Raw genomic sequence first — 13,329 nt, 5'->3', positions numbered from 1 at the left:
ATCCTGATAAGGAAACCACCTACTGAGATTCGCAGTTCCTGTGTGGTCACTTTTCAATTCACCTGTCATAAAAGGCAGTTCTTTTCTTTATGAGGATGCCTTCCCATTCTTTACTCTTCAACTTCTAACTTGGAAATCTCCTGCATCTTGTAAACTTAGAACAATCTCCAGGATTCATACCACTGTTACTACTGAGGTTTTCTTTCTTTTTTTTCTTTCCCCTCCAAAAAATAGCTATCTGGAAAGAGTTGAGAGTGGGGAAAAATCCAGTTCCTTAAGAACTGCAGTCTTCAGAAAGGAAGGATGACACCAACTCAACTAACTGTCTGCCTTTGCATTCACAGACTGTAAAGCTACAGACTGTCAGGGTTACTGACAAAACCTTTCTGTCTTTCTGCTCAGAGGTTTAATGTTCAAAGCCACCAACTTTGTCAACTTTTGTCAGGTTCAGAATTCAAGCATCTACCTTAAAAGAAATGGGAGGAGTTGATGCACCCTTCTGCCTTCACCCAGTATCACTCTAACACGCTTTTGCTGATCAGCCCCCATGTCTCTGTGACAAAAGCTGTCTTTGAGGCACCTGTGGACATCCTTAGCCATGGGGGCTGTAAAACCACTCTAAGGAAACATTCAGCACCTGCCCTTACTAAATAAAAGCAGATTTCTCTCTTCAGTGTGTAACAGCTTAGCAACACACATCCCAGCAGAAGACACATTTCCCAAACTGAGACCACTCCCTTGTGACCACAAAGACCAAACTGAGAATGCCACAGGCCCATATATGTTCAAGATGGGAAGGGGGGAGAAGGACAGGAGTGAATGAGCAGGCAGAGCGACACCAACAGAGCAGAAATGTGGCACATAGTGTGCATGTGTACACATTTATCACATCCTGTGTTCAAATTCTTGTCCCACTTACCTTTACTACTGTAGGACAAAATCAAGCTCTGCCATGCTGTACCTGTTCTCATGGTGGTAGTCACCGCTCAGGCCAGACAGCACCAGTCCTGTAAACAAAGAGAGATTTGATGAAGAGATAAGATTCATTGCTTTCAGTTTCAGTGCTTCAGGCACAACATCTGATCTTTGGATGCAAATTCTAAAGCATTTGATGCTTTCCCAGAGATAGTGCCATGTCCAGTGCACCAGACCACTCAGTGGGCTCTCTTTTCATATCAACCAAACATCTGCATCTCTACTGCCCTTTCTCTGGATGCATTCCAGATTCCTAGCCTGTTATTACTCCATCTTTACAATGCAGCAAACCAAACCTGATCGGTATAATTGTGAGAAATTGAGAAAGCCTGTGGTACAAATCCACCTTTATTTAGGAATTCTTATAGCAATCAAAAAGCTACTGGAGACAAGATGTTTAACCAACTGATGAAGAGAGCAGGGACATGTTTTTTTGGAGGGTAAATTATGTTTTGGAATGCTCTAAGCTGTAATTTACATTCCAGGGTCAGGGAGCATTCCTAGCCAGTCGTTCCTCAGCTCAGCCCTTGCTATCGAGTCCACACAGTCCATGTGTGCCTTGTGCAGAACAACACAGCCACCACCTGCAGCCAAAACTGACAGTGATTTACAGAGGAACCTGCCACCAGTCCTAATGCAGTCCTCACCAAGCTCCCTTTATCCAGGTGAGGGGGAGGCACAGCCTCATCTGGTAGTTGTGAGAGTGTTGGGCGATGTACCCAGAACACTAAAGATGGGGAAGGAAGTCTGTTAGAGCTCTCTTGGCCTCTCCTGAATTTGTTCTAGGAATAATCTGCGTCTAGCACTGCTGACTTCGATTGAGAGACTCCACCAGCAACAAAGAAAGGCTGCACTATGTCACCAGGCATGGTAGAAATTCCTACTTAACATTTAATTGGATACATTCATCCAGTGTCTTTAGACCTGTTCAAAAAAGGAATGAACAAAATCAAGAACAAACCTCAGCAGACTTCAGGAGACAACAGCAGGTATCTTTGGATCCCCATTTCTGAGCTGCTGACTCCAGTCTTCTTCCTTAGGAACAGGCAACAGAGGCAGAACTTACCTGGGCTGCTCCACTGAGGATGTCCTCCTAAAGGTGTTTCTCCTTTCACAAAGAAACATTGTCCCTGCAGATTTTTTCCTGACAACTGTACTTCAAAGGATGAAAAGAGAGAAAACAGGGGAGAGGGAGAAAGGCAAGCTTGGCAGTGCCAGTGTAAGCATTGTGCTGTACTGCGGCTTTAACCACGAGATGCCCACATGGCTCTGCAGGCTGGGCCCGGCTGGCAACAGGAGGCAGGGGTGGCCATTTCCCGGCACCGGCGCCCACTGGCAGCGTTTGTGACACCGGTAACACGGGGAGAATTTCGAAGGCGTTTCCAGTTCGAACGCTGCAGGCTTTGCCATGTCTCGCAGCCGGGGCCAGCCCTGCCTTTCACTCACACACTGCTGCCCCCTAACCAGGGGCCAGGGCCGGAGCCCCTCTAACTCCCAAGCCTCTGGGATCTCTCCTGGGCTCCTGTCCTGTCCCGCCCCGGGTAAGGCCGCCGGCTGGGGCAGAGGCCGTGCCCGCAAGCCCACACGCACCCCAAAGACGGGCCCGATGTGTCAGTGCGCGCTCCCGAAGAGGCCCCGGTGCATGCTTCCCGCTGCCAGGGGTAATCCCCGCTCCGGGGAGCACCTCCAGGAGCAAGGTGCCTGCGCTACGGGACAGCCACCCGCGCTAACCTCATCTCCCCGAGGCAGGCTCCGAGCCCGGGGAAAGCTGGCGGCAGCCCGCCCCGGGCGGCCACCCCATGGGGCCGTCGCCAGGAGGAGGCCGCGGGGAAGCGGCCAGAGGCGAGCAGCCCCTGTGGGGCCTCAGGCAGCCTCCGCCACGCTCCAGCGGAGCGCGGAGCACAGCCGCAGGGCCGGGCAGGAACGCGGGGAGCCGCAGCGCAGCGGGGCGCCGCTTCCCACCAGTCACAGCCACCGCCGGTCCTCGGGCGAGGGGCACCCACCCACAGCTCCACCTGGGCCGCCTGGCTGTGATGTTACTACAGGGAGCAGCCCCGAGGTCGCCCGCAGGACCTCGCTGGGGCCATCCTCCGGGACAGGAGAGGGGCAGCGGCGTGGGGCGGGGCAGCTCCTCCCTGCCACCAGTGGAGGTGGAGCTGGGCGGCGCCGTGGGGCAGCGCCGGCATTTCCCGCAGGGTCGCGGCTCCCTGAAGCAGATCTCGCCCGGCTGCTGGAGCGCAGGGGTAGTAGGCTCGCCCGGAGATGACGGACGCCCTCCCGCCCCGCGGCTGTAGGGCGGCTGAGCCGGCGGAGGACGGCTACTTTCGGAAGGTATGAGTCGCGGCGATCGTCTTGGGGGCCGTGGGCTCTTGTGCTGCCCGGGGCAGCCCTCTCTGAGGGTGCTTCGTGTTTAGCGATCCCCTGTCCGCCGCTCGTTGGCCTCTTTCTCCTGGGCAGCGTCGTGAGCTCAGTCTTTTAGCGGCGCGCCGTGGCGGGGAGCTGCCTTGGGGTACGGGAAAGGTGGCGACTTGGGACCTTGGCTCTGGCAGAGAGCCTGTGCCCGGCCGGGGGCAGGGTTGTGCGCTGGGCCGAGCCGGGCGTACGCTTTAGGCTGGCGGCGGCTCCGCAGGGTCCCGGGCGGCCACAGCCGGTGCCACTCTCCTCTGTCTCAGGGCCAGACTTCACCGTGCAGGGCAGGACCACTCGTACCTCGAAAAAACCAGCGCAACCCACCTTGGTTATTTTCCCTGTGCTGCTTCCTGCGCGCTCCTCCCTGCGCTCTCTAGCAATGGGCTTTGTGCCTGGCAGAGTTGGCTGGGGTGAGGCAGTGCAGCTAACAGATTCGTTAGGAAGTTTTTTATGAGCATCTACCTTAATTACTTTTCAGACTGAGTGGGCGGCCATAACCTGCACCCGAGTTCTTTCTGCACAACAGCAATTATAGTTAAGTATCGCCTGTAACGCAGCCCTGGGGGCTGCTGCGAACTTCCCCGCAGGGACAAGGCGGCTAGCGCCGTTCTTGGGGAGCTTTCGTTCTGCCTCCCCACGATGCGTTTTAAGTTCTCGCCCGTAACTGGTGCACTTCAACTAGGAGTGTGGGTACACGGGGCTTTCAGTGTAGATTCTGGGTCTGAGACTACAAGTTGTGCGTGTTATGGAGAAGAAAACACTCCATAGCTCACGTTATTGCTGCTCACCTCTGCACAAAGATATCCCCACGCGATGAGCTTGAGCTCCCACCTGAGTTACATGGCAGGGAGGCCCTGCTGCCCTCTTCTCAGGCTGTCTAGGTTTTTGCCCCTATTTATGAGCCTGCAGAAGCTTCAGCACAGCACTGCCCTTCAGCAGAGGGACTGTCTGCAGTTGAAAAGAGCAAAGATTTTACCTGTGCCAGCCATGCTGAGAGGAATCCATGCTGCTGTACGTAAAACTAGACAGAAACAAAACCTCTACCAAAGCTTGTCTGGTTTCTTCATCTGAGTAATCCTACTGTACTCTTTGCTGAGTAATCACTTCTTTCTTAGTAGTTCTGAGCAGGAAATCATGAAGTGTGGCAAAGTTGTAATTTAGAGTTTTCACAGCAGTTTTCTGTAGTATGGGATGCTTGTAGTCTGTCTTGAGGCATCCTAGTAAAAAAAGGTAACTTTTTATGAACTTGTTAAGTTAGATAAATCAGCTTTTCAACCTGTTTGATGTTAATGATGGAGACTAACTGAATTTGAATAGCCAAGTTGTGCTTCATGAGTCACAAGAGGAGTATGTACCATCTGAATGCAGTCTTGCTGAAGGGCTGAGCTTATTTTCAATGGACTTGCCCTGTGTTAGGGATAAGTTCACTGAAACAGCATTGGTCACCTCCTATCCTGGAAAGCAAATGTTTGGGTTTTTTTCTCATATATGAAAATGCTGTAAAATAAATTCTACACCTAATCATGAGCATCTTTCCCACACTTTAATTGCTTATGTCTTAAAGCAGTAGAAAAGGGATAGGAATCTGATACTAGATAGATTTGGGTGAGCCAGTGTTTCAGTGGAACATTCTTCCCTCTGTGCACCCTCATCTTAGGTTTATCCAGCTCACTTTAATACAGACACTGTATTAAAGTTGTAAACTTCAGGCTAGATGCTCAAAGCCTTATGTCCCTCTGAGTAAAAGGTAAGCAGGAAACCAGTACTCCCTGCTGTGCATTGGTGCCATGGTCTCAAGGACCAGAGCTTTCATTCTGATTTGGTAGTTCTAGGAGAAAGGAGGAGGGAAAAAACCCAAATGACAGAAACCCAACCCCCCAAACAATCCCACTCCTGGAATCTCAAATATAAGCTGTGAACCCAAGGAGGTACTTTGCACAGTATCTTTAGGCCTGCCATGCTCAGCCAAATGGCACCTTGGGTGATGTCACCTAACTGAAACCAGTGATGTCACCAGTGTGCATGGAGCTTGCCTTCCACCTCCTTCTGTGTCACTTTCCCCTCCCTTTTTAAAATCACACTACTTCTTGGTTTCCTGAAAGGATTCGAGTGTTGATTACCAGCTTTGTTGGTGCAGATCACATCAGTTTCCAGGGCTAGTCCTCATGGGCTTAGACCAAGAGACGTTTCCTTAACTGACTTTTTTGTTCTGAAAGCAGGGGGGTAAGGTGAAGACACTTGCTTTATTTCAGCCCTGCTCACAGCAGGGATTCCAAGCATGACTGCACGGTGAGGTTGCCTTCTACACTCTGGCAGAACATGGTGCACAATGAAATTTTAACTGAGAAAAATGATGCAGTTGATACAATAACCATTTGTTTTAGACTTTGGGTGTTTTGGCGGCTGGATTGCTGTGGGAAGCCTGCTCAAAGTGGGCAGTGCTCTCTTGTGCCTCATTGAGGCCTTAAATGCAGCCTACCAGAAAACAACCCTCAATATCCTCAACTTATTTACTTAATTCTTGCTTAGTGCTTTGTTCTCCCGGTAGGGAGGAGGCCCTGTAAAACTGTGACTGGTTCTGTGTAAAGGGCTGTGGCCAGGAATAGTGAAACACATACCCAGTCCTGTTTCCTGCTTTGGTTTGTGTTGCCATGATAGGTTAGGCTTGCTGTGACACTGCCAGGTGAGTCTAACATGATGAGTACTACAGCAGCTGCTGTAGTCCACTTGTACCCTTCTTCAGACTCCTTCTCTCCATCCACTTCCAGCAGTGCCACAGTTGCTCTGTAGGGACCTTTTTCCTGTTCCCTACCCTGTCTCTGTCCATTATCTCTCCTTTTTCCCTATGGCAAAGGCCTGTCATATTTATATAGTAAAATTAAATTTTCTTTAAACCCATAAGATGCTTTGAGCTGTCTTAGATGTTGTTGTGTTCTGTTTTGGTTTTTTTAATACCTAGCTGTAAGAAAATTACTTGCACAGGATGTGTGCAGCTTGGTCAGTGTTGCCCCTGCTCCCTTCCCCTTATCTCGCCCCTCCAAAACAACCCTCTTCAACCATTTGGTTAGCTGCAACTAAACTTGAGAGAAGAATTTTAGTTCTGAAAATAAAACTAACCAAAAAATCCATATCCTGAAGAGGGTTTTTGCAAGGTGGAAGAAGCCCTTTACTTTGCAGCAAGAAGAGGATGGAGTTTTTTTTCTAGAACTTTTTACTTTCTGGGAAGACAACACACTAGAAAACTGGTTCTGCTACTGTTTGTTTATCTCAGCCATCACATGCAGACAGCTTAGCTCAGGGTGTTCCGTGGTACACTGCCAGGGCAAACTGTACCTGTGCTCCTGGGTCCTGTGAATGCTCTTGGACAGTCAGCCCTGCACCTTCACCTCCTCCTCCTCTATTCAGAGTTCCACATTCTTTCTCTGTTCTGGCAGCAGCCTGTGAATCAGCCATGCCTGTCCCACACATCCATCTCAACAAATTCTGCCCCTGGTCGGTCTTCCCTGTGAAAGAATCTGGTCAGAAGACAAAACTAATGATAAAAGCAACCCCCAATTTGTTGTAAAAGCAGAGCAAGACATTTAGACAGGAAGGCTTTTTCAGCAGTCAGTGAAGCAGATCTGTCCTTGGGTGCTGCTTTGCTAAGGTGAGAGCTTCTCTCACCTCTGGGGAAGTTACTCTTTAAGCTTGCCATGACCCTGTGGGTTGTTTGGCCTCTCACACCCCTTGCTGGTTGTGTAGTTGCTTTTTAGTTCTTGTGGAAGAAACAACTTTTTTTCAAGCTGTGACTCCCCACACTTCCCACTAAATTATTAAGTTTCTACAAAGTAAATCTCAAAACACACCAATGCACAGAACTCCAGGTGCTTATGAAGTGACACTCATCCAGTCATAGGAGCCACACATCCCCTGGTTAGCCAGGACATTGCACTAAATGACAAGAAAATGTCACAGTTCATTTTCCAAGTTTACCCTTTCTGCAGCTGTCCCAGCATCTGCTGGGACAGCCCTAAGCATCCCATCTTTGGTTGTTTTGGGCAACAGTCCGTGGTGCTGCATGCAGGCACAACAGGAAGACAGCTGGCCTACCCAGCCTTTGGATTCTGATCAGTTCCTTTAAAGCCTTAGTTCCATCTATGAGGCTAGATACTTATCATACAGACCAAGCTGATGATTCAGAAACAGGCAGTATATTTTAGTCCTCCCTGCCAGTGGAAAAGGCTAAAACCAGAGAACAGGCAGTTCCATACATGAGGCTGAGAATGATGATAGGTGGGGTAAACAGCTTGTGAATCAGTGCCTCCCTGTTTGACTCTCTGCTTCCCCTCCTTAGTTTTTGGGGTTTCCTCTGCAGGGCTTCCCCCCAGCTGTGGTTCATGTTTCAGTTCACCAACCTGCTATACCTGTGCTTCCACTGGGCTTTAGTCTCAGTCATTGGCAGCCAAGCAGCCATCACCATTAGCACTGACACAGGAACATTTGTTTTCTTGTTTCTGTCCTGCCAGACAAGTGAAAAAACAATACTGCAATGATTCATGCCACATCCACTGATTGCACACTAATTCACAAAACCTAAACCTGCAAGCAGGCCTTCATGTGAATCTAAGAATCATCTGAAACATGGTTGGTCAAGAGACAGACATCAGTGGTGAAACACTGATTTTCATTTTTCTTAGTAAGCAGGGTGGCAAGATGGAGTATTACATGGAAAATATGTACTTGGAATTTAATACAATAATCAGTTGGAAAACTTGGTATTATTTGGGGCCAGGCACTTAGAACTGAAGAACCTCATCTGGAACACTGTGTACAGCTCTGGAGCCCTCAATATAGGAAGGACATGGAGCTGATGGAGCAGGTCCAGAGGAGGGCCATGAAAATGATCAGGGGGCTCGAACACCTCTGCTATGAGGACAGGCTGAGGGAGCTGGGGGTGTTCAGCCAGGAGAAGAGAGGGCTTTGGGAAGACCTAAGAGCAGCATGACAGTACTTGAAAGGGCTACAGGAAGGATGGAGAGAAAGTGTTTGCAAGGGCCTGTGGTGACAGGACCAGGAACAATGGCTTCAAACTAGAGAAGAGCAAATTTAGATTGGATAGCAGGAAGAGGTTCTTCACTACGAGGATGGTGAAACACTGGAACAGGTTGCCCAGGGAGGTGGTTGAGGCCCCTTCCCTGGAGATATTCAAGGTGAGGCTCAATGAGGCCCTGGGCAACCTGATCTAGCGGGGGGATATCCTTGCTGACTGCAGGAGGTTGGACTGGATGAACTTTGGAGGTCCCTTCTGGCCTGGACCATTCTATGAATATTTGTTCACAGCAGAAGTAGCCCAGGCTCTGGGAGACCAGATCTTCTTCCTCCCTATCCCCCAATTTAAAAAACTTGTAGCATAGAACTAAAACTGACATGCAAAGAGAAACTTCAGCTCTAGCAGTGGAGGAAGGTAAGAAAATAAACATCATAGTTCAGTGGGATTTAGGATCAGTTGTAGAAGTGCTGCTGTGAATGCTGCTGTTTACTGCAGCTGAAGAAGTGAGGTAGGTGACACATGGTTAACCCCCTGGAGGTGCACAGCTGGCCTTACCAAGCAGCACAGGTTGCACTGGCTGCAGAGGGATGTTTTATTTTTAAGTAAGAAGGCACACCCAGTTTCAACTCTGTGTCACCTCCAGACACTGTGGCTCATCTTTAAAGTTGAAACCACTACTTCCCAAGTCATACTTAGGTTAATTTCAAATACTTACTGCCATTACTCACTGTCTGGCATTATTATTGTGTCCATCACAAATAGATTTTTGGTACTAAAAAATACTTCTGTCTTGAAGGAAGATCTTCCTGACAGCCAAATTAAATACAACTGCTTCTGTGTTTGGGACCCATACTTTGGACAACTATCTTCCCTCTGTGGTAGGTAATTTCTCAAGGCCTAGAGCCTAGACTTGGAAACTCGCAACGCTGCTGCTTGTACCTCTCAGACTGCAGCATTTCAAGGTTCCTTCAGATGAGAGGCAAGCATTGGTGCCCTGTGCAGCCAGAGTCAGCCTGCAGCACCTGATGGCAGGCTTGCCTAGCTACCCTCTCTGTCCTCTTGTACTCTGTAGAATAAAATCTCTCCAGAATCCCAAGTCAGTCCTGAGCAATCAGACAGCTGCTTCCCAGCTCTGCCTGAGCTCCTGCAGTTGGGCTGGCTGTGCCTGCTCCAGCAGTGGCACTGAGAAACCACAGACATTCACACTGCAACTATCTGCCAGGTGTGTGTGGTATAATGTTTATAAACTTGAAAATAAACCTGGCTGAATATCCTGCCACCTGCCCTTAGGCATCAGCTCCAGCAGGAGATGAGCAGCAATCCCATGTAATCTGCTCATGTACCCCATCAGTCAGAGGGCTGCTGTCAGACATGCAGCCTTCCTCAGGGGGTGCTAGTTTAGTTGTCCAGAATCAGTGCTTGTTTCTGGATAGGTACATAAATAACATATGGCAAAAGCCATAGTTCTTGATAGGATATTTTCAAGACTTGCCAGCTTCCTGATTCTGCAGCTCGATAATTGCTACTCAACAAAGCAGGAAGGAATAAACTAACCAGGAAACTGAACTTCAGGGTTGGTCAGGAGCTAAGTGTAGTAATACTTAAGCACTTAAAAAACTTTAATGCAGTACAGCTATGCTCTGAGGGGGAAAAAGGCTCTAAAACTGATAGTTGAGTTTGCTACTTGAATTGTATTCACAGCAGTGTTAATCACTTGTCTTTCTTCTCTCCCCTCTTCTTCAGTGCACAACCAAAGCTTAAACCATATTCCATTCTTGGTCCTTTTTGCATCTCCCTCCATAAAAGCACTCTCTTGTTGCTATGTAGTACATTTTACTGGTTGTGTTAGAAGCCAGGAAAATTCTGGATCCCTCTCCAAGCTGTCTTGGCTGGGCAAAGAAATAAACAGTAATTAAATGAAGCATCTGGCATGCTGTTGACAAGAGCTGAAGCAGTAGGTGTGGAAAACTCTGGGAAGCTTCGCTGATGGATATTGTAATGAGCTGAACACTGACCTTCTTGGGGTTGTCCCAATGGGAGCCAAGTACCAGTGCTGCCTGGGAAAGGAGTCTTCTGCATGGAGGAAAACAAAATGGACTTTCTTGTCTGCCAAATGACTTTTAAATACACAGAAGTTCTGCTTTACACAAGGGGAATCTTCCCCAGATGGTGTATTTCCCTTTTTTTTTTTTTTTTTCAGATAGTGGTTATTTTTCACTGTCTTCCATGCAGACTTCTACCCATCAGTTTTATGGCAACCTGATGACAATGGAGTTTAAGCCTGCAAATGAGCACAAGTGAGCTGAGTGGCCCCATCACTTGTGGAGGAGATGTAAAGGCAGCATTTTCCCAGAGCATAACGATGACTTACAGGCTGTGAGGAGTAAATGGGAGGGTTGTGCCTGCAGAAGGAGGTGAGCCTGTCCTGAAAACAGACTCCTCTATCTACAGAAAGCCTTTCATCAAGGAGACAACAGTGTGGCACTGCCAGCCACACTGGGGGTGATACAGATACCTCAGTCTGACTGTCAGTGCCTTGTGCTCTGGAGCTCCAGAGCTGTTTTTGCAATAAAGCTTCATAAAGAGATTGGTGGCTGCTCCTGACATGCAGGGAAACATCTCTGCCATTCTTTCTGTCCACAGGGTTTATGATCATTTAATTTTGTACTTTGTTCAATGGGAACTTATTTGGTTTCTGGACTGGAGCTTGATCAAAGGTCCACTGAAATAAACCACCACCATTTATACTGAGCTTGGGGATCAGGCAGTTGATCCCCCAGAAGCAGAGCTGTAGAGATGTATTTGAATGATGTCACAACATTTGTTTGGCACACAAGAAGGGCAGGGAGTTTTGGCAAGAAGCTGCAGCTTTACAGCAGTGTGCAAAGCTGCTTTGGGTTAGGGCAGGGTAGACTGAAAGATCTGAGAGCACTTCCTGTGTGCAAAGAGCTGTGCAGATAAGCTGTGCTGTGCCAAAAAGAAGCTTGAGGTATGGAGAGCGAGGAACCTAGGGCAGGAGGCATAGGGGTAGCACTGAAGGTGTGAGCACCAGAGGGAACACAAGCAGAGATCCTTAGCAAGGTTCTGACAGCTGTGAGCAGTGGTGCCACCAAAGCCCCTTTGCTGATAGAGCTGTCTTCAAGGCTGCATACACCCCAGTGTGGAGCTCTGGCATGTTGCAACGGTTAAGCAGAAGCTTTGCAGGAGTTACTGTCTAGTCAGAAACTGCTTTTATGAAAGCTGTTCAGACAGTAACACTCTGTCAGATTTGGGTGCAACTGGAAAATAAGCTTCAAAGGTATCTTGGGGAGAATAGACTGGCTCTCACACGTACATAAGCCTTGAAACAAACCTTTTGTGCCACTATTTGAAAGTGAAACGCTTTGGTCATGATGTCTCTCTCACTTTTAAGGGCCATGTTTGAGAAAAGAAACGCTCTGTCATTCATCACTGCTGTCAATGCAGTTAATTTGTATTCCTACAGAACCCATGCCATGAGAGTTCATTTAAATTCAGTGTTACTCCTTTTTCAGTGTCTCTTCCAACAGTAATAAACGCCCTCATTTCCTTAATTCTAGGGATGTAATCCTCTGGCTGAGACTGGTCGAAGCAAACTGCAAAATCAAAGAGCTGTCCTAAACCAACAGATCTTAAGAGCTGTGAGAATGAGAGCTGGTGCTGAAAATCTGTTAAGGTATGTGCCATGACTTCCAACAGCATTGTTACATTGCTTAGAAGGCTCTGAGCTCTTGCTTTTCCCCAGTCTGCCTATCTGCTCCCCTAACATGCTACATAAATTACTGCTGGAGGTTTTAAATGCTGTAGCTCTGTTATCACCTGCTGTAAAGTCTGCCTTAAAAGCTCTATGCTGTAGCAAATGAGCTGAATGTTGGACTACCTTGTGCTGCTCTGTTTGATCAGCTTTACTGCTACCAACAATGGCAAGTGAACCTTGCTGAATATTGTAATGAGTCCTTAACTCAAAAGGTATTGTCACTGTGCTGTTGCTTTTGTCAAGATCCTTCAGCTCTGTGCTCCACAGTGGAAAGGACCCATGTGTTTGTTCCATGGGGGAGCTGTTTTCTTTGATTATTAAGCTCAGAAGTGTCAGCAGATCATTCTTCTTATTATTGAGCAAGGAGCTACTGGACACACTATTACTTTAAAAGAAACTCTACAGGAAGTGGAGGAAAGGACAGCTAGAACAGGGGGGATATAAGCAAGCTGCCCGAGCAGCAAGAGACCTGGTTAGGAAAGCCAAAGCAGAGTTTGAATTGAATCTAGCCAGGGAGGTTAAAGGGAACACTAAGAACTTTTACAGGTATGTTAATGGGAAGAAGAAGACTGGGGAAGGTGTGGGACCCCTCAGAAAGGAAACTGGTGAAATGGTCACAAGTGATGTGGAAAAGGCTGAGGTACTCAATAACTTCTTTACCTCAGTCTTCACTGCAAGGGCCTCTAGCCACATGGTGTCATGGAAGAGAACGGCAGGGACTGGGAGGAAGAACTGCCCATTGTAAGTGAAGATCAGGTTTGTGATCACCTGAAGAACCTGAAAGTGTTCAAGTCCACGGGACCCAACGGGATACACCCACGGGTACTGAGAGAACTGGCAGAGGAGGTTGCTAAACCCCTCTCTATTATATTCCAAAAGTCATGGCAGTCTGGGGAAGCCCCCACAGACTGGAAAAGGGGAAACATTCCCCCCATTTTCAAAAAGGGTAAGAAGGAGGAACCAGAGAACTACAGGCCAGTCAGTCTCACCTCTGTGCCCGGAAAGATCATGGAGCAGATCCTCCTGGAGGCACTACTGACTCAGAAGAATAGTGAAGAGGTGATTTGGAACAGTCAGCATGGCTTTGCCAAGGGCAAATCCTGCCTGACCAACCTGGTGGCCTTCTATGACAAGGTCACAA

At 48.3% G+C, this 13,329-nt stretch overlaps 1 protein-coding gene across 1 annotated transcript in view; it reads left to right on the top strand.

Moving 5' to 3' along the window:
• Window positions 1-3,195: 3,195 nt before the first annotated feature.
• Window positions 3,196-13,329, top strand: part of RHPN2 (rhophilin Rho GTPase binding protein 2) — a 28,947-nt gene continuing 18,813 nt past the window's right edge. The window contains exons 1-2 of the mRNA XM_009902760.2: window positions 3,196-3,306; window positions 11,992-12,107. Of these exons, the coding sequence (XP_009901062.2) occupies window positions 3,238-3,306; window positions 11,992-12,107 (185 nt within the window). The 5' untranslated portion in view covers window positions 3,196-3,237. The remainder of the gene's footprint in view (window positions 3,307-11,991; window positions 12,108-13,329) is intronic.

Source organism: Dryobates pubescens, chromosome 19 (assembly GCF_014839835.1).
Source record: "Dryobates pubescens isolate bDryPub1 chromosome 19, bDryPub1.pri, whole genome shotgun sequence".
NCBI lineage: Eukaryota > Metazoa > Chordata > Aves > Piciformes > Picidae > Dryobates > Dryobates pubescens.
This window is presented reverse-complemented; position numbering and strand designations above follow the sequence as displayed.